The following is a 23,177-nucleotide window of genomic DNA, read 5'->3' as shown; positions in this document are numbered from 1 at the left end:
TGGTTTGAGTGACCATTGTGAAGTGTGGGGATGACAATCATCAAAACAGTTCATTCGCTCTGTCAAAGTACCGAGCAAAAGTAGAAAGTTACTGTATAATTAAAATTATAACAAATAAAGTAGCCTTTGTTTACTCCCAATGCATTGCAATAGGTGTCAATTATATGCTGATTTTCACTATTAACAAGCCAGCCTGATATCTATTACTTTCAAACAGCAGAGGTCAACAGTAAATATATCATTAATTCTTGTCTTATGTGCCTGTGTTACTAGTAGTTGAATCTTATTCAACACATTTATGTCTAATTTATGTTGCACTAAATATTTTTTAGTAAAGTGAATGTGGATTTTTCATTATTTGCTGGCCAGCCTTGTTTCTATCCCTTGTGAATAACCATGGTCACAAGTATTCAATTGTTGAGATACATTTAAAATAGTTTTTCACAATTTTAGTTTCACAGAATTTTTTTTTTAAATCCAGTTCTGATGTGCAGTTAACATGAACCATTTAAATTGGTCATTAACACTCTTTGTGGTGTGTTGATTACCTTTTCACCTCACGGGAACATGGAAAAAAAAGGGAATTGCATAAAAGGAAAGTCTACAACAAAAGTATGAGTAATGTTGGTCAGAGTTAGCAAAATTTTACTAGTCTTCTTTGCATGGACCTGGTAGCTAGATAGATTGATGTAATGACTTTTTCACTTGGGGGTGTACCATCTTTTGTTGCCAGAACTTCAGACATTAATGGCTGTATGAGATATTTCGATGCAAGGAAAAATATTCACTTTTTTTACACGCTGTATACTGACTACTACTTCAAATTGTAGCAAAATATACGTTTTTCAAATTTAGTCTCATGAAAAGACATGAAAGATTATATCACTGTTGCGCAATATACTGTACTATTTGTGACTTTTTTTTGGGGGGTGGAGAGCTGTGAGATTTTTTTCATCGTAAGTGAAGCGTCTTGGCCCAATAACTGTCGGGAAGCAAATTTGTCAGACTGCTGCTCATGTGCTGTCATATTCTGTTTTTAAGGCCAGACAGGGAGGAAGCCTCTGTGATGCCTCTGATCAACGCTGGCTTTAATAGGGTGAGAGGCACTATGTGTAGGTGTGTGTGTGTGTGTGTGTGTGTGTGTATATGTCCTCTACCTATATTTGTATTACTCTTATGAAATATTTTCAGACCCCTTCTGTCAACACTATACATAAGGCTGGTATATAGATGGTAAATCTTTGTTTGCTCAGGAGACATGTGTAGAGGTTCCGGTATTAGAATCTCAACACATGACTTTGTGGTGTAAACTGTGCAATCGCATATACAGTGACAATACCATGTATCCTATTTAAAAATGGAACTTCAGTCATCTTACTGGTCATATTTTGTGCCGTTGATCGCCAACCCTTAGAGATATGTGGAGAATGCCAATATGATGGCCTGCTATAATGAGCTGCTGCAGCTGGAGCATGGAGAGGTGCTCGCACAGTTCAAATTGAGGTGAGTTGCGCAACTTTTTATTTATCTTTTACTTGTTTTACACAAAACTACATTTTGGTGTGGTTACAAATATCTTATAGACTATGCTAAAATGTAAGGGATCTTATTATGTTGGGCCAAATTTCAGGCTGAGTCAACAATTCACCGCAAGCTTTACAGGCGACCTAAATTTGACTTGTAAACTTTTGAATGCAACGCTGTTCAGTGGTTCGGGACTTTTGCGCAACTTGATGTTTTTTAACAAGGCGTGCAATAGGAGCAGCAGAATTGTGGAAAGATGTCTTGGTGTGATAAACAAATGAGAGTATTGGAAACATGAGTGTCTAGCCTAATATCTAGTTAGATAGCATTAAAAAGCATTTTGGGTTATTACACTGTTTTTCCCTCTAAGATGCTGAAACATTTTGTTTTTTTTAAATAAATGTATGTATGGTAAGAGTGAACAATTATTTTCTCCTGTCACATCTACAAGGGCCGGAAATGCTATTTTCACAGCACTAGAGCAAAGTCAAGAGGCCATTGAGATCACTTCTGAAGATCAAGTCATTCAGGTGAGTTTTCGTTTTCACTTTGTTGCGATTGATTGAGCGCTCACCCTCACTGGCTCAAAAGCATTAGCTTCTGTCCCTTTGTTTATTTGTGTTATTTGTAAGAAATCTTACTAGAACTATGAAATGGATGACATTACGGATTATCAGTCTCACGCAGTACGGTGGAAGAGTGTTTAGAACGTCTGCGTCACAGTTAAGAGACTGAGTTCAATTCCAGCTCTCTCTGGCATTCCTTTGTGGAGTTTGTATGTTATCCCCGTGTCTACGTCTGTTCTCTCCGGGCACTTGGGCTTCCTTCCACATGCCAAAAACATGCATAGCACATGTATTGGACACTAAATTGTCCAGAGCTGTGATTGGGTCAGTGAATGGTTGTTCGTCCCTGTGTTCCCTGCATTTGGTTGGCAAGTCAGCTGGGAGAGGCATCAGCAACCCAGCGACCCTAGTGAGAATAAACAGCTCTAGAAAATGGATGGATGGATTATTAGTCACATTAATTATGAAAAAGTTTGGAACTTATTTACCTTGCTCTCATGTTTTAATGCTACAAAAAAACTGTCATTTGAATTGGGGTGTGTATGGTTTTTATTTCCACTGTGCTGTCATTTCTTTCATTTAAAGCTACCTTAGAGACATCCTTTCAATAAAAAAGTGCAGACATATCGCTAGCTAATTATTATTTCTTATCATATGTGCTGTTTCAACCCGTATCATACATATTATAATCGTCGCCTTCATTTACGCAATTCCTACAGTCATTGGACTTTTAATATTCTTGCATTGAAATACAAAAAAAAAACGTGTCTATATTGAGGTAATGAATTATTAAAATTTTCTTGCAAAATTTTTCCTTGATAAAGCCTCACTCTGAATTTTCCTTCACAGTATGTGAATCCTGCTTATGAGTCCATTATGGGCTACCAAGAAGGTGAGCTCATAGGGAAGGAAATAATAGAAGTGCCTAAAAGTGAGAAGAATAAGCCTGATCTCCTTGAATCAATAAACTCCTGCATCCGGAAAGGGAAGGTAATAAGCATCTAATCATGCGTACTTGGCATTGTGTGTTTAGTTATGGTGTTAAAATTCTAGTTATGAGAGAGTTGTTATGTACCGTATCATTAAAGAATTGGCAGACAATTAAAGCATTAACATGTGAAAAAAAAATCTTTTATGAATTCAAGAAAAACATTTAATACTGTAAACCTCATGAACACATTTCATGACTTGTTTAATGGTCATATCACGTCTTTGCTGTTTACCTGTACACCTAAAATACATTATAAAATAGCGCCAAATAAATCCTGTACCATGAAATAGCCATTTTTTTCATTTGAATACTAGTTTGACTAGTATGTGGTTATCTATACAGTTACACAATAGTTATACAAGATTATTTTCTGTTTATTCGGTGCAATTGTGTCTGGCGCAATTTCTGACGAGTCATCTTTTTCCCGTGTTAGTTACAACCAGAACGTGATCAATTTATTTAAAATGTATTTAAAATGTTTACATTCATTTGATCTGTTACTTGATTTGGACATTAGTCATAGAGGGGAAGGCACATGATAGATGACAAACAACATTAGGGGGTGCTTAAGAGATATTTCCTCATTTATATCAAATTTAGGAATCATTTTTTTTTAATAGCGACAGTCAAATCTGAGAGGGTCTGAAAATGTATAGCAATTCAAGAATGAGCGCTTCAATGTTGTGTGATTGCTGTTATATTTTGAGAAATGTCACCATACACGCCATCAGCGTGCGCAGTCATTCTGCACAACAGCCCATGCAGTTGCTGTCTTTCATGTAGCCAGCAACTGATGGCTGTGCTGTAATCTTACTACACAGAGCGCAAAGGTCAGTCTCAGACCCGCAAACAGCAGGAAGGCTCTTTTTATGCTACGGCAGAAGGAAGCGTAGGGTGGACATGAAACAGGCCTTCTGGACTCCAGCCACCATTTAACCTAGCTGCATTAAAGACATTGCCGTCCTATAGTTATTGACTACAGGACAGCCATGATCGTGTGAATAAATTCATGGTATTGACGCTCAATTTCCAGAAATTATTCTCCACCTAAGTTGCAATGATATCATATATCGATCGTATTGTTTATTTTTCTGACTTGAGCTCTTCTCATTGTTTCTATCCTTGGGGTTTCATGTTTTCTAGGAGTGGCAGGGGATTTATTATGCCAAAAAGAAAAATGGAGACAGCATCCAGCAAAATGTGAAGATCACACCTGTAATTGGACAGGGAGGGTGAGTGACAACACGCTAAGTAGAGAATCGCTCTTAATAAATGACTTTACAGTGAACCCCTGTTTATCGGAGGAATATGTTTCAGTCGTATCCGCAATAGGGGAAAATTTGCGGGATAGACCACCTAAGGAAGCACAATTTTTAAACAAACAAACTTTTTAAAACATTTTGAAGCATTCCTAAGTGCCTGCTTTCCCCATTATCTTACAAAAATGCAATTTTGAATCAAAATGTTTGTTTGTCACTCCTTTTTGCTTTGCTATAAAAGAAACATCAAGCAAATTCAGGGAATAGTTTGCTTAATAATTCACTGGTAAAGTTAATATTTGGTCTGTAATTAATTCGATAACTTCATTTTTGTTCAGGTATTATTCATCACTTAATAACTTTTGATTCAATAAATAACTTTAAAAGTGCATTTTTGCCACTTCCTGTCACCTAAAAATGAAATCTTCATTTAATGGTCATCCACAAATTAAGTCAGATTTACCTATAAAACGCCAATTCACAAGAGGAGTATCTCAAAGACGTGAACATGGTGACGGAGTCAAGGAAAATCTCCCTCTAAGGAGGAAGCCTCGAACAGACCACAAGCCCCGTGGGGCGACTGTCTGTCTTGGTGGATTGGGTTGAGATGGAGAGACCGAGTAGATGAAGAGAGAAAACAAGGTAGAAGGGTTAAGCAACTGGACAGGGACCAAAGAGCAATGAACACAACAACAGCCATATAAACAACAGTTGAGCCTACTTCAAATAAATAAATGCTGCTTTAACGCATATGGAACAACAGAGCATATCATACTCACGCATTAGAAATCCATTGCTTAAAAATCTGACATGGTGCAGGGACACGATAAACCGGGGAACAGCTGTATATCATTTATGTTGCTTTGTATACCTTATGTACTAAAAACAAGCTTTTGCAATTTGCAGAAAAATAAGACACTACGTGTCTATCAACAGGCCTTTAAATGATAATAATAAGGTGAGATGAGATTGCAGTTCTGCCGAGTAGTTCATGAATAAAAGTACCTGATGTACCAATTTGTTTTTCCGTGTGCCCATACAGACAGATAAATCAAGCGAACGAGTGCAAGCCGAGTCACAAACAGGTAATGCTGTATTTTCATGAGATTCTCCCTGCTGCATGAAAATGATGACTTATCCGTTTGACCTCTTTCAGCTCCCGAAGTGCTTATGTGCCTTATGACTTTTTGTGAAAATTTAAAAGACCGTAGGGTTGTGCAGATTTCAATGTTTGAGGCCCTCTCCCAGAGGCAATTATCAGCAATTAGTGTGGGATGTTCTTTCCGTGACAACATTGTCCGAATTTTGTTTGTCAGCAGGAAACGCTACGGTGACCTCCATTGTTATGGATTAATATCGAAAAAAAAAAAAAAAGTTTTCCTTTTGCATTGATTTGAGCAGGGCCCACACAGTTGAATCATTCTGTCAAGATTCAATTGGGGGGGGGGTTGTCATTTCCTTTCATGTTCTATGCTAGTCATAATCAGTGAATGTATCAAATGATGTCATGGCTATAAAATAACAGCTTAGAAGAGTTCATGCCGCTCTCACACTATGTTCATATGCCAAGAACACACACACCACCCACACCATTACGTTAGCAACACTTGTCTTGTGTTTGTACTGTAAATTGTAATATACAAAAAATAGAAAAGTATCAAATGTGATGAGCTCAATTGTTATTCTTTTATTTGCCAGGACTGGTAATAAACAATATGTGTAGATGCATTATTTTTCATACAAGTGTGGCGACCTCTTGCTTCTGTCTGAAACACGCGACATACAAATGACAAAATGAATAAATAAAATGAAAAAGGGCATATTTAAGATAGTTGAAGCTAAAACATTTTATTTCAAGTCGCAAGGTTTCTTCCTTGTCCTTACAACTGCACATTTACAAGACAACAAAGTCTCACTTAGCAGGTCAAACAGAACAAGAAACATACAAAGACAATGAGCAACAGAGGGAGACAGGATTTAAAGGCCTGTCAGTCGTCCCTAAGAAACGCCCCGAGATCTTAGATGAGAAACGAAAAACCCAAGGGGTAAGGGAGGAAGGAAAACAAGACTCGGGCCATGTCCCCAATGATTTATTTGATGTCAAAGGTGGTTTGTTGGATGATTGTTCGAGAAGTCAAAATCTTTTTCATGTTTAGGATTGTAGTAGGGGCAGCATTATTTTTGCTTACGTGTAAGTTCAGGTGCATTAAAAAAGCATGTAAATATAAATTTTGAGGTTGGCTGTAAATATGGGAGTATGGAATTTTCTGTAGACTTGTGAATGTCATGAAATCCAGTGGTTAAAAAAAATGCACTCTTTATATGAGAAGTGAAAGTGTGGATTTTACCAATAATGTGCAGGACACCTGGCAAAAAAGATTCCAATGGGCCGCCTCAGTCAACCCCATCTTTTTAGAGTGCAGGTTGGGGTGGTGTGCTTCGAATGTTTGTTTGAGCATGTGTTCTCAAGACTCAATTCTCTTCTCCCTAGACATCCAATCCAGTAAGCACAAAGACCGGAGGAAAGGCTCTCTGGATGTCAGATCTACAACATCTCGTGGGAGCGACGGTGAGAGTGACGGATGGAAACTAACACACTTATGAAACCTTCCCAGTTGTCTTTTTGTGTGTTTATTAGTCCCGCATAAACATTCTGGTACTCATTAGAAAGCAAGGACGGGAAGAATCATAAAAGTTGGTAACATGATGATTAAAATTTGTTTGTTTGTTTGTTTGTTTTGTCAGGAAGCTCACAGCGAAGGCACTCCTCAATGGCCCGAATCCACTCCATGACGATAGAGGCTCCTATCACTAAGGTGGGGCCTCAGACTCGGTCATATGATCACCAGTGTGTGCAGACGCTTGGAATCTCATGACAACGCTGTGATTATAAAAACCACCGCCGCCGCCATGAGCCCTTTTTGTACATCCACCAAAAATAGATCATTTTCTAGAGGCCATGGAAGCATGTCAAAAAGGGGATAGTGATAGAATGCCCCATTTCATGCACAAGAAAGCATACCGCACCAGGCTGACCTGCTCTATCTGTGCTTGATGTCATCTGAAGGATGGAAGGAAAGGAAAAAGTCCCCAGGGATGGGTCATATGACATGCAACAGTTTTCTCCTGGATCATTTGACTGTGTAGGCAGTCCATGTGGGTGTCATCCTCTCCAGAATGAAGGACAGTTAGATATTAGCCTACTCCTGTGCGTGGGCGCACGGGTGCGCAGGCGGCCGTAGCCGTACCATAGAAAACCAAAAGAAGATTAAAATCTTCCACTGGTTTCCTTTAAACAGTTATCCATGAGGCCAGGATGATTCATTTCCTTATAGACACTTAATAATTCACACTTCCATCTTTTGTTCTCAAATTCATGTCTGACAATTCATGTTATTTCTCCAACTTCAAAGGTTTTTCCATTTTTTTTGTTTTGTTTTGTTTTCTGTTATGAGACACAATTTCAGTTCCACAGCCGTTCAAGTGAAGTGGGGGGGGGGGGGGGGGGGGGGGGGGGTGACAGTGGCCTACAGTGGCCAATGCACCTTTTTCATTTATTAAACAGGCCCACAAATACAAAATGGATACACTTGCACGCAACATGGATAAATGATCACGAACTAACCCAATAGTAACTTGCCAACTGAAATTGGAGTCATAGCTACTGATGTCCCTACATATAAGTCATGCCAATTAAAGGCACAGCAGCACATGAGTATTTTAGTTTTTGTTTCTGACTTTCAGCTCAATTATAAATCAGTTCGTCTTTATTATTTTTAATTTTTTCAAAAAATATTTTTTACAATACAATTCTATTTTTCTTTATTAAATGGAAGCGATAAAGGGAATTTCAATTCATTTTTGTGACCGTCGCTGTATTTCATCTTCTAGGTCATCAACATCATTAATGCAGCACAGGAAAGCAGCCCCATGCCTGTGGCAGAGGCTTTGGATCGGGTACTGGAGATTCTAAGGACCACAGAGCTCTACTCTCCACAGTTGGGCACAAAGGACGAAGACCCCCATACCAATGACCTTGTTGGAGGCCTGATGACTGTACGCACTTGCTTTTCTAGACCTAGCAACGCCCAAATTGCAAATACTCTTCCTTCCAAACTAAAAATATTACATCTTATACAGAATTGCTATGACTGCATGGTACATTATGCTAACGAAGATAACTTACAGTTACTTATTACAAAACGACCAATGCCAGAAAATGTCTGACTAAAGTAGAACTATTTGATGTTCCTCAGCAAAACTAGGAGTTACTAGTGACCTATTCAGGGTATATTCCTGCATAGTGGGTGTTAAATTGGGAACTAACGAATTGAATGCACGCACCAAAACATCCATCCAGGCACTCGCCCATCCCTACTATTAGTTAGTCCACATGCATGGATGTTATTACAAATTACTGACCAATTTAAAGTGCTTGCTAACTTGGTAATGAACAAGTAACACTTATGAAATTGCTTAAAAGCCATTGTTCAGACATCTTGATCAATTATTTTTATTTGTCAGTCCCCATAAGGATTTTTACCTTTTAAGAACTTGAGATTAATCTGTGTCAAAAGTGTTGAAAATGGCTTGTTCTTTTTGACTATGCCATGTTCACGGCTCAACAAACATTCCAGGATGCTTTTTTTTTTTTTTTTCCTGAAACTTTTTGGTGGTACCCGCCCGACGCCGAGGATTTGCTAGAAATGACTGATTTTCCTACAGTATCATATCTGCGAACTGCTCATCCTGTGAACGGGGATCAGGTGGTTCTTGTTCTCCTCCTGTTCCTTTTCCTCTGGTCTGATGTCCTTTCATTTTCTAACGTACTGTATGCACAGTGGGGAGAAGAAAACTGGCAGGGATTGAAAATGAGAATTGAAAAAATATTCTTAATAGATAATCAAGCATGACTACAAGTCAGACCCGGAGCCCCAAATTGACATCCTAAATACATTTCGTTTTTGATTCTGGCATTTCAAAATTGATTAAATGAGGAAAAAACAGTCAGCAAATGCCATTACCAAGCAGAAATGGTGAAGTTCGGAAGTCGGCCGAGTGCCAAGTTGGCAGTCTTGGCAACAACCCCACAGGAAGTGTTAGATTGTCTTTTGTGCTCCTGGAGGCTGAAGAGAAAAGCCCGCCCTCGCTTCCACCCACCAAATCCTCCCCCTCCTTTCTCTCTGTCCCTGCACAGCAACGCTCACATGTACCTCTTTGCTCTCGCTCGTGCAGGCTTAGAAACATCCTGTTCTTCTTTGGATCAGATGAATAAGCATGACTTTACTCAGCAATGTACAATGTGGATTCATAAGGGGATGGGAGGGGTTACACACACATTTCACCCACCATGGAAAAAATGTTTTCTGTGAAAGGGGCTGATAAAACTGGTTGTAATTCATGACCATGAATGGATGGATTATTCATATATTTATGGGCGGTTTCATTAGAATATGGGATGTGCGCTGCCATTTCATCTATGGGCCGTGTTGCAGCGTGACTGAACTCAAAGGACCTGGCGAACATTTCAAGAGGAGTTGTCATGTTTCTGATGAAAATGTCTTAAAATAGCTTGTGTGTACAGAGGCCGTGCCACCATGAGACAATGCTCAGGTCAAAGATGAGCTAGACTCCTCTTCCTTTTTTTCCTTGTCATGTAAACATTTCGACCGGTAACACATACGCCTAAAATATACATACTATATATCCAAATGCCTTTTAATAACATAGCTGAATGAGACATGCTGAAAGCATTCACTTGTTGTTTTACTTTTATTATTATTATTATTATTATTATCATTATTAATGTCAGAGGTGGGCGTTAGGGTAGACCTTCTGTCAGATGTCTGTCAGTCTGACACTCACCTTTTGCCGACAGAAATACAACCCAACCGTTTTGCCTTTTTGTTTGTGCTGTTGCTTGCTTCCATTGATTAAAATATGGAATCACTTGGCACGGTCAGTACAATACGGCTAGGTGCTAGCACACTGCAGTCTGAAGTGACCCATTTCTGATTTTCTTGCCCCTATGCGAGTTGTATCTGATCTTTTAATGGCAGTGTGAATGACTGATTCTTTTTCAAAGGCCATTCAGGTCACTTGGGTATATGGTCCTAAATCCAATCCAATAGCCAATCTTTTGTCATCAGACTTCAGTCTGAAAGGCCAGGTTACATTCCTCCGACTCACACTCAACAAGTGACAAATGCCACAATTCTGCACTCAAAAGATGCACGCAGATTGGAAAAAAATCAAAACAACAAAGATATCCTGGCTCCGGAATGACAGCCATCGGTACTTCCGTAAACACCAACGTTAAGTATGCCAGCTGTGTGTGATGTCGCAATGTCCTCTATGTACATGCAGGACAGGTTTAGGCCATTTAGCGTTCAGACACAGGTCACTATTTGGAAATGTGAACAAACTCACCAAAAAATCGTATTTCACAATAATTGTCGAGATTGAGCATTAAATAGTGTGAACCTAGCCTAAGTGGCTAACGATGCACAGTTAAGCGTGTGAACTGAGTCAGTTCAGTTCACTACTTTCACGGTAAGAAGCCTACCAGTCTCCTGTGGTGTGAACATCAAGCAATACAATAACGCCATAAAAATAGCTTGTTCACCCGAATGTGGAACAGTTACAGCTTGTTGTCTAAGATGTGATATTGATTACATTATAGCATGCTTGTAAGTAATCTAAATATATCAAATGTTCTTTTGAGCATCGGTTTAGTTAAAGAGTGAAAAGGTGTTACAGGAATTAGAATCATTTTTCCTAGAGTACATGCTGACTCAATGACCTTTTTATTGTTTGCAGGATGGTTTGCGCAGATTGTCAGGAAACGAATACATCTTTTCCACAAAACGTGAGTTGCAATATGTTTGGAATGACGTGATTTAGAGGCGGGGTCATTTGATTTGGCGTTTTTTTTTTTTGTGAAAGACACGAGCAATCAGTCTTTTTTTCTTGCATTTTGTCACTTAGAGCCCCATCACATCCCCAGTCATCTGGCCACCCCTCTTTCCCTAAACGACATCCCACCTCGTATTGCTCAGACCATGGAGAGTGAAGACTCTTGGGACTTTGACATTTTCAACTTAGAAGCTGCAACCATGAAACGGTGAGGCAATTGTTTTCAATTCTGACCTTGTCTAATACAGAGAAGTCCTCAAATACTGCCCTTCTGGGTTTCCTCCTTCCAGGCCTTTGACCTTCCTGGGTTTAAAAATATTCTCCCGCTTTGGGGTTTGTGAGTACCTCAACTGCCCCGAGGCCACTTTGCGCTCCTGGCTGCAAGTGATTGAAGCCAACTACCACTCCAGTAACTCCTACCACAACTCTTCCCATGCGGCCGATGTTCTGCACGCCACTGCATATTTTCTGTGCAAGGAAAGAGTCAAGGTAAATTCTCAAATGTGTGTGTGTGAGTGTAAAAAATATGTATGTGTGTGTCAGTGTGCATTTGTTACACTCGCATGTTCACTTTTACTTTTAGAGCAGCTGGGTGGATTTCCTCCAATACAACATCCTGTTCATACTTCCTCTGCTTTTCATGTGGCTTGCTGTAACAGCAAAGCTTAGATCCCATTGATGAGGTGGCCGCCCTGATCGCTGCCACAGTCCATGATGTGGACCACCCGGGCCGCACCAACAGCTTCCTATGCAACGCGGGAAGCGAGTTGGCCATCCTTTACAATGACACCGCTGTGTTGGAAAGCCACCACGCAGCTCTCGCCTTCCAGATCACAACCCGAGATGATAAGTGCAACATATTTAAGAACATTGAAAGGTACATGAGAACACGCTACACAACATTAGTGAAGTGATCACAATAATGAGATTGAAATGTAAATAATATCACTGGCGGTTCTTTGCCTCATTCTATTGCTTGTGATTTGGCCACTAGAGGCAGTATAGTACACTGCCAAATCACAGCTAGTCACTAGCTCTTGAATAGCACTTTTGTTTGTTAGCACTAGACAACACAAACTTTTAAGGTAAAGCCCTGTGGTTGTTTAAATGTTGAACTTGAAATTCTAGCTTTAGGTTGACAGTAAACTTCAACTTTGAGTGGCATTAAACACCTGGATGAATTGTAACTAAACGCTCCAGTTATAGCTTATATTGTACTTGGTAGTATTAAATACTAGTTTGTTTCATTTTTCACCCTCCATAACTGTGTACACCTCGTGTGTACAAAATTTGAAGCGTTCCAATATTTTACAAAATCACAGAATCACACTTTACATCCACCTATCCTCACAAGTAACTCACAATGAGATTTTTTTGGGTGTGTTGCTGTTATCTTTTAAATTCGTAAGGCTGTCAAGCGATTATATTTTTTAAATAATTAATGGTAACATTTTCACACAGTTTTTTAAATCATTTTTAATCATATTTTCTCCGAAGTTTGTTACAGATATTTACCTGTGTAAAGTTAATCATAAAATTAAGGTAAAAAATATACTAGTATGGTGGTTGAACTTCGTTTTGCAAAGTCTGATTTTAAACTAAAACTATGTGAACGCCCATCTATGTCAATTGCTTTGCTTGTGACATTAAGTCATTTGTCTATTTTATGTCTATTTATTTTTTACATTTTAAAGTTTTTTTTTAAATTTATCTCTTTAACTCTCAGCTCTGGGATAGAGTGATTAGCACATCCACCTCACTGTTCAGAGACCTTAGTTCGAATCCAGCTTGCTGCAACCTTTAAGTGTAGAATTTGCATGTTCTCCCTGAGCCCACGTGGTTTCTCTCCAGGCACTGATTTCCTCCCATATTCCAAAAACACGTATGGCAGGTGTCTTAAACACTCTAAATTGTCCTCAAGTGTGATCGAGTGCGTGCCTGGTTGTTCGTCTCTGTGTGCCAATCGATTGGCTGGCAAATCGTCGAGAGTGTCCCCCGCCTACTGCCCGAAGACTGCTGGGATAGGCACCAGCTAGCTAGCGACCCTAGTGAGGATAAGCGGGTACAGATGATGGATGACTAATTTAAGGGTCACTATTTGAGCATAGAACCAAAGTACAGTATTTGTAGGAGACAATTAGGGGATCAGATCATTATGTTCTCCATAATGTGAAAAATGTGTTGCTTCAGGAGTCTGCATCAAAATGTTTGCTAAATATAGATCATAAATTCTTTAACCCATGAGAATCATATGTTTTTATAATGAGGCAAATAGTATTCTTTGTGACTTCAAGTACAATGCACTTTGAATTTTGTTCCGTTTATTTAAAAAATGGTAAATTTAGGGCTTCAAATTTAAGTCGAGCTGTTAAATCAATAGTAAATGTTAAATTAATAGTATGGGTGATTGAAATCTATTTAGTATTCTGTTCACATTTTTCAAACAATACCAGCATCACATTATGAAAGTGTTGTATATTTGTTAACATAATTGGGATTTAATGTGTTTCAAGTCAAAGCTGAATAGCTCACATGCACGGTTCCCCAGTGAGAGGGGCAAGGAGGGTGTGAACAAAGCATCCATTCATTGCTGCTGTCACTGGATTGCCCACTTTCTGTGTTATTTACCAATCTGTGCTCTCCCTATCTCCAGGAATGAGTATCGAACACTACGACAGGCAATCATTGACATGGTGCTTGCCACCGAAATGACCAAACACTTTGAGCACGTCAATAAATTTGTCAACAGCATCAACAAGCCGCTGGCTGCTCTGGAGGAGAATGGGGTAAGAGGAACTCACTAGTTGTAAAAAAAAAAAAAAAAAAAAAATGCAATTTAAAAAATAGAGGTTCATCTGATTTGTAATCTGGTGTTGCCATGGACACATATCTGTGCAAGGAGAGAATTTTACAACCTGGTACCATCTTTCTCGTCTTAGTGCGGAATGCCCTCTGCAGACTTTTAAAGCTTCTCTTGTCTATTTAAGGCAAGAATGATAAAGGACTTACTTTCACTTTAAAATGTACACAACATATGCAAACAAAATCTTTAATTTAAAGGGTTATCCGTTTTACTTGATTTGATAAAAGGGTCACTTGTGCTTTTTTTGTGAGCACCTAGATTTAAACAACACAAATAAAATCGGACAACAAATGCGTGTTTTGCATCAGTAAGTTGAATCAAATTAGGGTGTAGGATAGACACAGGACAATATCATATTCTTACAGTATGATAACCTGGCAAAAATATCACGGTATCAGGTATAAAATTGGTATATAAAAATGGTATAAAATCAACACAAACCTTCACTGAGCAAAACGGCTATTCTTTTTGGTTGAACCCATTCAATACCAAGTCACCATAAAATACCAAGTCACCTACTCTTTTTCAAAAACTAAACACTTCCTCCAAAGCTGACTTTTGGATTGTGGGGAAGTTTGATATCTTTGCCTTGTTTAGCTACGCTCGAGCAGGCTAGACGGCTCACTTCCTACCTCAAGCAATATCACATCAAATGCTTTGTCATAATAGCAAAAGATATGTTAGCGATGTTATGTGTGTTTCGCTGCAGAAGCAAAATTATATTGATACGAAAGCCCACGAAGAGGGAAATGGACAGTTTGATTGGCTGCTGCAGCAGAGAAGGGCTAACATATGATACACAATGAGAGCTGCACACTGCAGTTGCCCGTTAACACAGACAAGGCGGGAGGGGATTTTAAACTTGCCAATCTTGTTATCAGTCAATACGCTTAGTGTACAATATAATGTGCATATGTGAGTATCGTGAATGGGTTATATGTTTTCACTGATATGGTGCATATAATTGTTTTTAGGGAACCAACGACGAAGAGTCTGTGAAAAGCATTTTGACTTCACCTGAGAATCGCATCCTTGTCAAGAGAATGCTGATAAAGTGTGCAGACATTTCCAATCCATGCAGGCCTCTGGAGCTGTGTATAGAATGGGCCGGACGCATTTCAGAGGAGTATTTTGCACAGGTCATATGAAAGCTATACTTTAACAACATTTTTAATTTTTAGCGAGACATATTTCTGAAACTGCAAACGTTAACCCCTTTTACTGGAAATATGGTACATTAAGGCTCAAGCTATGTGTACAGAAAAGCCCATAATGTGTTTTTGTGTTTTTACATTTATATATTGTTTTTTATATTTATTTTTGTTGTTGTTTTGGTCTTACATGTTCATTAATAGATCATTCAGAGTTTTTAAGGGATGGGGTCATTACCTCTGAAATCAATTGGGTCAAAAATGACCCACAATGACCCAATTATGGGTGCAAAGGGATTGATCCCAACTTGTGTCAATTTTACCTAAATTTGGGGGTTAGTTGTTTGACCAAAAAAGTCAAGTCAATGGAATACAATAAACCCCCAAAACAACAGTTTTTTTTTTTCATTTTCTTTGTACAAAACAACCCAACTATTCAAGGTTATTCATTTAATGAGTAACCTACAAAACAACATAAAAATAAGTTAACACTTAACCTTTTGGGTCAATTGAGTAACCTTCAATTTTAGATCAAATGAGTAACCTAATATGCAAATAAACCTTTAACGTTGTTTTATCCAATTATTCAGTTCAGTTCAGTTTTTGGTGAGGAATGAATAACCCAGAAAGTTTGGTCAAAATGACCCTAATGGAAGTTGGTCCTTTTTGACCCATAAATGGGTTATTTTGGATGCAAATGTTTATTTGAAGACTCAGTTTTTTTCCTGTGTGTGAAAACATGAGCCCACTGTTAAATTACTACTAGTATTAAATTTAAAGATGTATGCAAAACAAAGTTGGAAACAAAGTTGGATCAAATTGACCCAAGTTCATATCGAATTGTGATCATTTATTTTTAACCTAGATTGGATTATTCTTGCCTTAACTATTTTTAGAGTGTAGCCACTGTGACTTGGACTCAGGCTGAATCGAGTCCCTGTTTTCACTTGACAAAAACTCATGATTTGGACCTTAGCCAGATCAACCCCTTCCTTGCTACGGTCTCTCATACAGTATGATACATGACGTATCATCAAGTCCACGAGAGTGGGAATTGTTTAAACGTTCCACTGTTGAAACTACAAGTGTAATAACGAACATTCTTTGTTGTTTGAAAATAGTTGTTTGATAGGAGGCTTCAGATAAAAACCGTAAATCAGGAAAATATGGATTTTAACATGGTTTATACAATCTACTAAGGTTCATAGTGACTTAATTTCTCTTGCTCAAGACAAATAGACTTGGGAGTTGTTCCCATCTCCCATTTAAATCCTTGTTTCATTTCATTGGCGCTGTAATTGCCCATGAAATAACAGAAGCCTTAACAAGACCGTTAAATTGTCCTATTTTCAGGGAAAAGGACAGTACCAAGAAAGTGTGATATGTTTGAATTTTCTTTCGTAAGAACATTGTTGATGTTGATGACTGTTGTCTTTGTCTCCAGACGGATGAGGAGAAGAGGCAAGGACTTCCAGTGGTCATGCCTGTTTTTGACAGAAACACATGTAGCATCCCAAAGTCGCAGATTTCTTTTATAGACTACTTCATCACGGACATGTTCGATGCTTGGGATGGTAAGGTCGTGATTACTAAAACATCAATATTTTTATTTGTATTGAAAAATAAGAATGCTGGAAACTCTTGTTTATGACATTTGAACATGTATAAAGGTGGGGGAAATTCAGCGTTTAACAACTTTATCAAGTGAGTTCTGGGATTTCTGAAGAAATACATTATCAGGTGAAAACTTTCAGTTTCATGTCCCAAGACCTAGCTACTGTAGTCAGGGATCGGAGTGCCATGGTCTCTGCCCTTTGCCGGCGCTCAACTCTCTTCGCATCTGACCCCTTTGGCCCCTACCACAGTTGGTGCACCCCTGGGAGGCTATACCCACGTTGCCTCACGTTGTGTGTGGCCGGGCCCCATGGGTGCAGGCCCAGCTACTAGGCGGTCGCCAATAAGCCCGACCTCTAGTAAGAAGGCTACCCAGGTGACCCACTTCTGGGCAAGGGAAAACCTGATCCAATATTTTTTTTCATCATAAGGGGTCTGTGAGATCTATTTAGTCTGGTCCCTCATCTAGGACCTATTTGTCATGGGTGACCCTACCCGGAGCATAAAGTCCCTGAAAACGTAGCTCCTTGGACCACTGGTACACGGAAATCACCACCAAGGTAAAATACCACACGGTTCAGGGATGAGGTCCTGCCCCAACTGGAGGAGTTTAAATATCTTGGGGTCTTGTTCACAAGTGAGGGTAGGATGGAACGGGAGCTTGACAGGCGGATCGGTGCAACATCTGCTGTGCCGCAGACTCTCTACCAGTCTGTCGTGGTAAAGAAAGAGCTGAGTCGAAAGCCAAAGCTCTCCGTTTACCGGACGATCTACAAGATCCCGGGTACATGCGGCCGAAATGAGTTTCATCTGCAGGAAGTCTGGGCTCTACCTCAGAGATAGGGTGAGAAGCTTGGTCATCCAGGAGGGGCTCAGTATCGAGCCGCTGCTCTTTTGAATTGAAAGGAGCCAGTTGAGCTGGCTCGTGCATCTGGTTAGGATGCCTCTCAGATGCCTCCCTGGTGAGGTGTTCTGGGCATGTCCCACCGGGAGGAGACCTGGGATACGCAGGAGAGACTATATCTCTCGGCTGGCCTGGCAACGCCTGGGGATCCTTCCGAAGGAGTGGAATGAAGTGGCCGGGGAAAAGTAAGTCTGGGCTTCCCTGCTGAAGCTGCTGCCCCTGTCACCGACTCCAGATAAAGTGGTAGAAAATGTATGGATGGATAGACTCACAGTTGCCCCTAGTGTGAGTGAGTGTGAATACTGTCAATATACCGTATTTGTGCTGAGGTAGACTGGCGATAGGGCTCATTTAACCTGTGGACAAAATAAGCACTCAAATATAGGAAATGGACGCATCAATTGATTCAATCTCATAATACTGTTATACCTAACACAAGTAGCTTGATCTGGTAAGCAAAATATTAAAAGCAATAATATTAACAGTGATTGAGATTATGGTTATGGTTGCAAAAATAATGTACTTTTAGTCCCCTGCTTGCTGTTGTAGTTAATGTTGTATCAGATGTGTCTAAATGTCTGCAACTTTTTCTCTGCTGTCTGACAAATTGTTGTTTTCATAAGAATTGATCTTATTTGGACTCGTTATGCACCCAGTAGTGACGGTTTCTGTATTAGAATACAGCAAACCCCTGCTGCAACTAGCCAAACTGCCAGCCAAAGAAAGGACACACAAAGGGAAATTCTGAGAATATAAACTACAAATATGCAGGGGTTCACTTTATGTAGTGTTCTCTTGTTTTTTGCGGTTAGTGGTGACTGCAAACCCCCTGCAATAAGTGAGTCCCTCAAAGTAGGATTTGCCCCCTGATGGACTTTGACATTTAATAAAACCTTGCCTACCTTTCTTCCCCATGCCCAGGGATCTCCATAGTGCATAGGCTGAACAGCCATATGTCTCTTTTTGGGCACCAACGTTATTTTCTTTTACAACAAATAACATTCAGTGTGCCAGAGCATGGCAAGAGTGGCCACTAACTCTTCCCGAGTCTCCGCAGCCCTCAGCCCCACCAACATCCATAAACACAGCGCCCGGTCACCTCAAAGGAAGGTTCCCTTGAAGGCCCATGCTTAGACTGTTTTGTTCTTTGTGTTCACGTCCAATGACTGTTGTCGGAAGACACAGGGGATTTTCTCTCCAGGGTTGAAGCTGCCTTCGGGGTGGCGGCTTTCGCACGTCCAGCAAACTGGAGGCAGCGTTCATAATGCAAAAGTCATTCTATTTTAATTATATATTTTATTTTATTTTACTCACTGTTTGAACTCTAGCCCCCAGTAATGAATGCCTGTACCAATAATGAAGAGGTTTGATTTGTTTCCGCTATTCTTTCGGGCCAAAATATGTAACGCTATTTATCTGTGTCTCTATTTGAACAAGACTGAATAATAACAGGTTGTTAGACTGGCTAAGACTCCACATTAGATTGAGCATAGGCATGCTATTGTAGTACATTGGGTAGCCGCTGCTGTAAAGCAGTGACGTAAAAGGTTGTAAACACGGCATCTACGACATCAATACATGATGGTCGACATATATTTCAGAAGAAAATGCAAAGCACTGGAGCCGCAAAAGGTGAAGTGTCGCGGGAACACTGTAATGAGATAATGACGTTCGGTGGGAAATAATGTACATGAATTTGAAAGAAATGTCGCAAATCTGACGGATGATGATTGTTTGTTTGAACTTTCCCCAGCTTTTGCAGACTTCCCCAATCTTATGCAGCACTTGGACAACAACTTCAAATACTGGAAAGGCCTTGATGAACGAAAGCTGCACAGCCTGAGACCGCCTCCCGAGTAGGCCGCTGCACTCCCCCTGCTTGTGTCGTGTGCGTGCTTACAGAAAACACAGTCCTCCACGATGACGTTCTGACAGGCAGCTGCAGCGCTGCTATTGCTGGCTCTTACAAGCTTGTCCGAGGAGAACTGTTGGGGGGGTGTTAGACGTGGACACACGACAGTACCCTTTGGAACTTCTCATGCCTCTCAGGCATTTGCAGAGTGGCTGGTCGTGACTTGAGAATGGGGTCCGGGACAGGCCTCGTGGATAAGCTGCAGACCCGTATTTACCATACGGGCTGTCCTGCCTGCCTGTGAAACTGACCTTGCTGTTTGAGGAGAAACTGCTTGTTTCGTGAAAGAGCCAGCAACACTGGAGGAGAGAATGGAAACGTGGTGCGAATAAACGAAGGCGTTCAATACTAGTCAGATCATACAATCGCCTTCATCCTCTATCCTTGTTCACCTAGCAAGGCAGGACTGCTCCTTCTGCTCCCGGAGGCTGAAATATGAAATAACACCCCCCCTCAATAAGTATCCGCGTATTTCCATGTGCCCAACAGAAACACATCAAAGTGGCATACAGTACTGTAACTGGCATGTGGGAAGGGACAAAAACAACTAACAATTAGATTTGGTATGTTCACTTATTTAAACTTACCATCTTTGGTAAACAAAAAAAAAAGAAAATAGAGAGAAAAAGCCAAAGCTAATAAATTCAGATATAACTCACTATTATTCACATTAAGCATTACCATATTAAACATTTTAATTTCTTGTCAAAAGTACAGTACCAGTTCAAGACTTTTTTTTTTTTAATTGCACTGTAAACCATAGTAGAAATGTCTAAGTCTCAGTGCCAGGAGTGGGGTTGTTGCATTGGAGAATAAGCTGTTATTGTTGATCATCAGGAGTTGTCCTGTGGGCGCAAACATTGTTGCAACAAGCCCTCACTCTTTGTTTCACATTGTAAACCGCTTGACATTTGACAACAGCAGAAATATGTGAAAACCATTTAGGACTTGAATTTTTTTTTTTTCCTCACATAATTTTTTTGTATCTGGTTTATCCTACTGAAAAGACTGCCTTATTTTATACAATATTTATACAGTACATCCCACTGTGCACCTGCAAAAGATATCTGGAGTTTTTATTATAACATAGTCAGGTTATGTTCAAATAAATCTCAATATTTTTATAGACTTTTACACTGGATTTGCAGCAAATGAGATCAACCATTATAACGATCTGAGTACCTGTGAATTTGGTGGTCACACAGAGCATGTATATAGAAAAAGGCATGGTTATTGATGGAGGATGTGCATCGCAGAACTGTCTATCACTGTTTTGGAGCGGCCTCACTTTAATTTCAATCCATCATTCGGTTTTGGCCTCTTGTCAAACATCCTACTGCATGGACCCAGGGAGCAGATTTGTCTTCAAAGGTGGATTCACATCAGTAACTAATAATACAGGTGGCAAAGTTTATTGCTGATGAAGAATATTTCCTTGTTAAACAGTATATTAATGCCATAGACAAATAACGGTTTGTCGGATGAACGCAGTTACTTTGTATGTTAGTTTCTTTCTGATGACACAACTGTACACTCTCAATCAGGAGTCTTGTTTCTTCCTTCTGATTCTCATCTTGGTCTGAGGGCACGGAAAAAAATAGAAACTATTCAATGAAAAATAAAAAGAAATTATTGAACATATTGAACATCGGGGCTTCTTTCCACTCATGTTACTGCTTTTCCGGTTATCGTTTGCCGCAAGTTATTTCTGTTACAACAAACTTGCTGTCAAGAAGTAAACCTCAAATTTTCACGCCGAGACTTGTGGGACAAATGTTTCACTCATGATTCAGACTTTAAATACTGAATGTTGATCACCAGATCTCCGGTGAAGGAGGAATGGCCCACTTCACAGCTTCAACTAACTGCACCACAGCTAAATTAAGAATCAATGAATTAATGTTTGAATAGAGTGTACACATTTCACATTGGTGGTGGACGATTTGTGGACATCCATGTGATTTTTTTTTCCCCCAATATCTTGATTTAACAAAGTATACTGTATACAGTATGAAGCCTTGAATTTCAATATCAACTCACGTCACACTATGAAGTGTGATGGAATAGTAATCTGTAATCTGGCAACAATCTGCTTCCTTTAATTCATATTTTGTCATTTGAACATTTAACATAAGTAATTTTATTGGGGTTAAGTTTTTTTCTCTAAAGTTTACAATTCATAAATCCAAAACATTGGCATGGGAATTCAGAAGTGGAAGTAGGCAATGAGTAGATATGTGTGTGATTAAATAATTGTTCATTATTTCCAGCCTTTTGACATAAAGTTTTTCTCTATAATTGAGGAATTATGAAGAGGAAAAGGCTTCATGTCAGAGGTTGGAAGTGAGCAGGAGCACATGAATTTTGGTGATGATTAATCATAGTGCTGGGTATTGTTGCTTGAAAGCGTATTGCAATACACTTCAATACAGCAAAGGAATATCGTGATACGTATTGCAATAAATTGGGCAAAGTTTGTAATAGTATTTGGAATATAAAGTTTGTATATATATATATATATATATATATATATATATATATATATATATATATATATATATATATATATATATATATATATATATATACATATGACACATATATTTACAACGACTGAAAATAAGAAAACTTTTTTAGAATGTAGAAATTCCATTTATTCCATTCTTTTTCAGAAGCAGCACATTCTTTGAGCACAAGTTACATTTTTAAAAATAACATATCCACATTGTTTTATTTCGAGCATTCCCTTGACTGCATGAAATGTGACAATTTTGTGAAAAAAAAACAAGATAATGTTGTTTACCTTGGTCAGCCATTTTGCTACTTAAATCATAAGCCAAACAGGCCATATCTGTGGCATCACTTGCATCGGTGAGAAAAAAACAAAAACAAAACAAAAACCAAGAATAAATGTATAGTTATAATTTATTGGTGGAATACTTTGTTATAACAAAATACCACAAAAATAAGGTGTCTTAAAATTAATGCGCAACATGTTGGAAGCTGAGCATTTTATTTCATATTATTCCAATTTTTATTATAATACAGTCTGTTGAGATATCAAAATTATCACCCAACTTTAATTGAGTGAGACATGAGGGGGCAAGGGGCGAAGTCCTGAATGAGATGTCGGATAGTCAAGCCTGAGGAACCATAAAGGTAAAAGCAGACATATTTTTTTTAGTCCAGAAAAATCAAAAAGTGCCAATGTTTAGGCATTACATTGTATTACATAAGTCTATTTGATAATGTCATTGTTGTTGATTGATTAAAATGTACTTGGCCAAGGTCAGGTGATGGAACATCTGTATATGTTATTAAATAATATTCTGTATAACATATTTTTGTCAAGGTATATTTCACACAATGTAATACAGACAGACCGTTTAAACCCTGTTTTGTGACGTGTTGCTCAACGAAACTTTTATTGGATTATATGAAAAATAATATATTCCAATCCATAATCCATCCATCCATT

The 23,177-nt window shown here is 39.1% G+C and overlaps 1 protein-coding gene across 2 annotated transcripts in view; it reads left to right on the top strand.

Annotated features, from left to right (window-relative positions):
- Positions 1-21,340, top strand: part of pde8a (phosphodiesterase 8A) — a 56,341-nt gene extending 35,001 nt beyond the window's left edge. For both annotated transcript variants that reach the window (XM_088413140.1, XM_088413141.1), the window contains exons 5-22: positions 1,042-1,096; positions 1,415-1,503; positions 1,976-2,054; positions 2,940-3,080; positions 4,225-4,313; positions 5,247-5,298; positions 5,383-5,425; positions 6,832-6,909; positions 7,086-7,156; positions 8,232-8,396; positions 11,160-11,208; positions 11,328-11,463; positions 11,546-11,744; positions 11,915-12,132; positions 13,909-14,041; positions 15,093-15,257; positions 16,714-16,843; positions 19,541-21,340. In XM_088413140.1, the coding sequence (XP_088269266.1) occupies positions 1,042-1,096; positions 1,415-1,503; positions 1,976-2,054; positions 2,940-3,080; positions 4,225-4,313; positions 5,247-5,298; positions 5,383-5,425; positions 6,832-6,909; positions 7,086-7,156; positions 8,232-8,396; positions 11,160-11,208; positions 11,328-11,463; positions 11,546-11,744; positions 11,915-12,132; positions 13,909-14,041; positions 15,093-15,257; positions 16,714-16,843; positions 19,541-19,647 (1,999 nt within the window). In that variant the 3' untranslated portion in view covers positions 19,648-21,340. The remainder of the gene's footprint in view (positions 1-1,041; positions 1,097-1,414; positions 1,504-1,975; positions 2,055-2,939; positions 3,081-4,224; positions 4,314-5,246; positions 5,299-5,382; positions 5,426-6,831; positions 6,910-7,085; positions 7,157-8,231; positions 8,397-11,159; positions 11,209-11,327; positions 11,464-11,545; positions 11,745-11,914; positions 12,133-13,908; positions 14,042-15,092; positions 15,258-16,713; positions 16,844-19,540) is intronic.
- Positions 21,341-23,177: the final 1,837 nt, after the last annotated feature.

This window comes from Hippichthys cyanospilos, chromosome 4, assembly GCF_059441005.1.
Source record: "Hippichthys cyanospilos isolate Australia breed blue-spotted pipefish chromosome 4, RoL_Hcya_1.0, whole genome shotgun sequence".
Classification (NCBI taxonomy): domain Eukaryota; kingdom Metazoa; phylum Chordata; class Actinopteri; order Syngnathiformes; family Syngnathidae; genus Hippichthys; species Hippichthys cyanospilos.
This window is presented reverse-complemented; position numbering and strand designations above follow the sequence as displayed.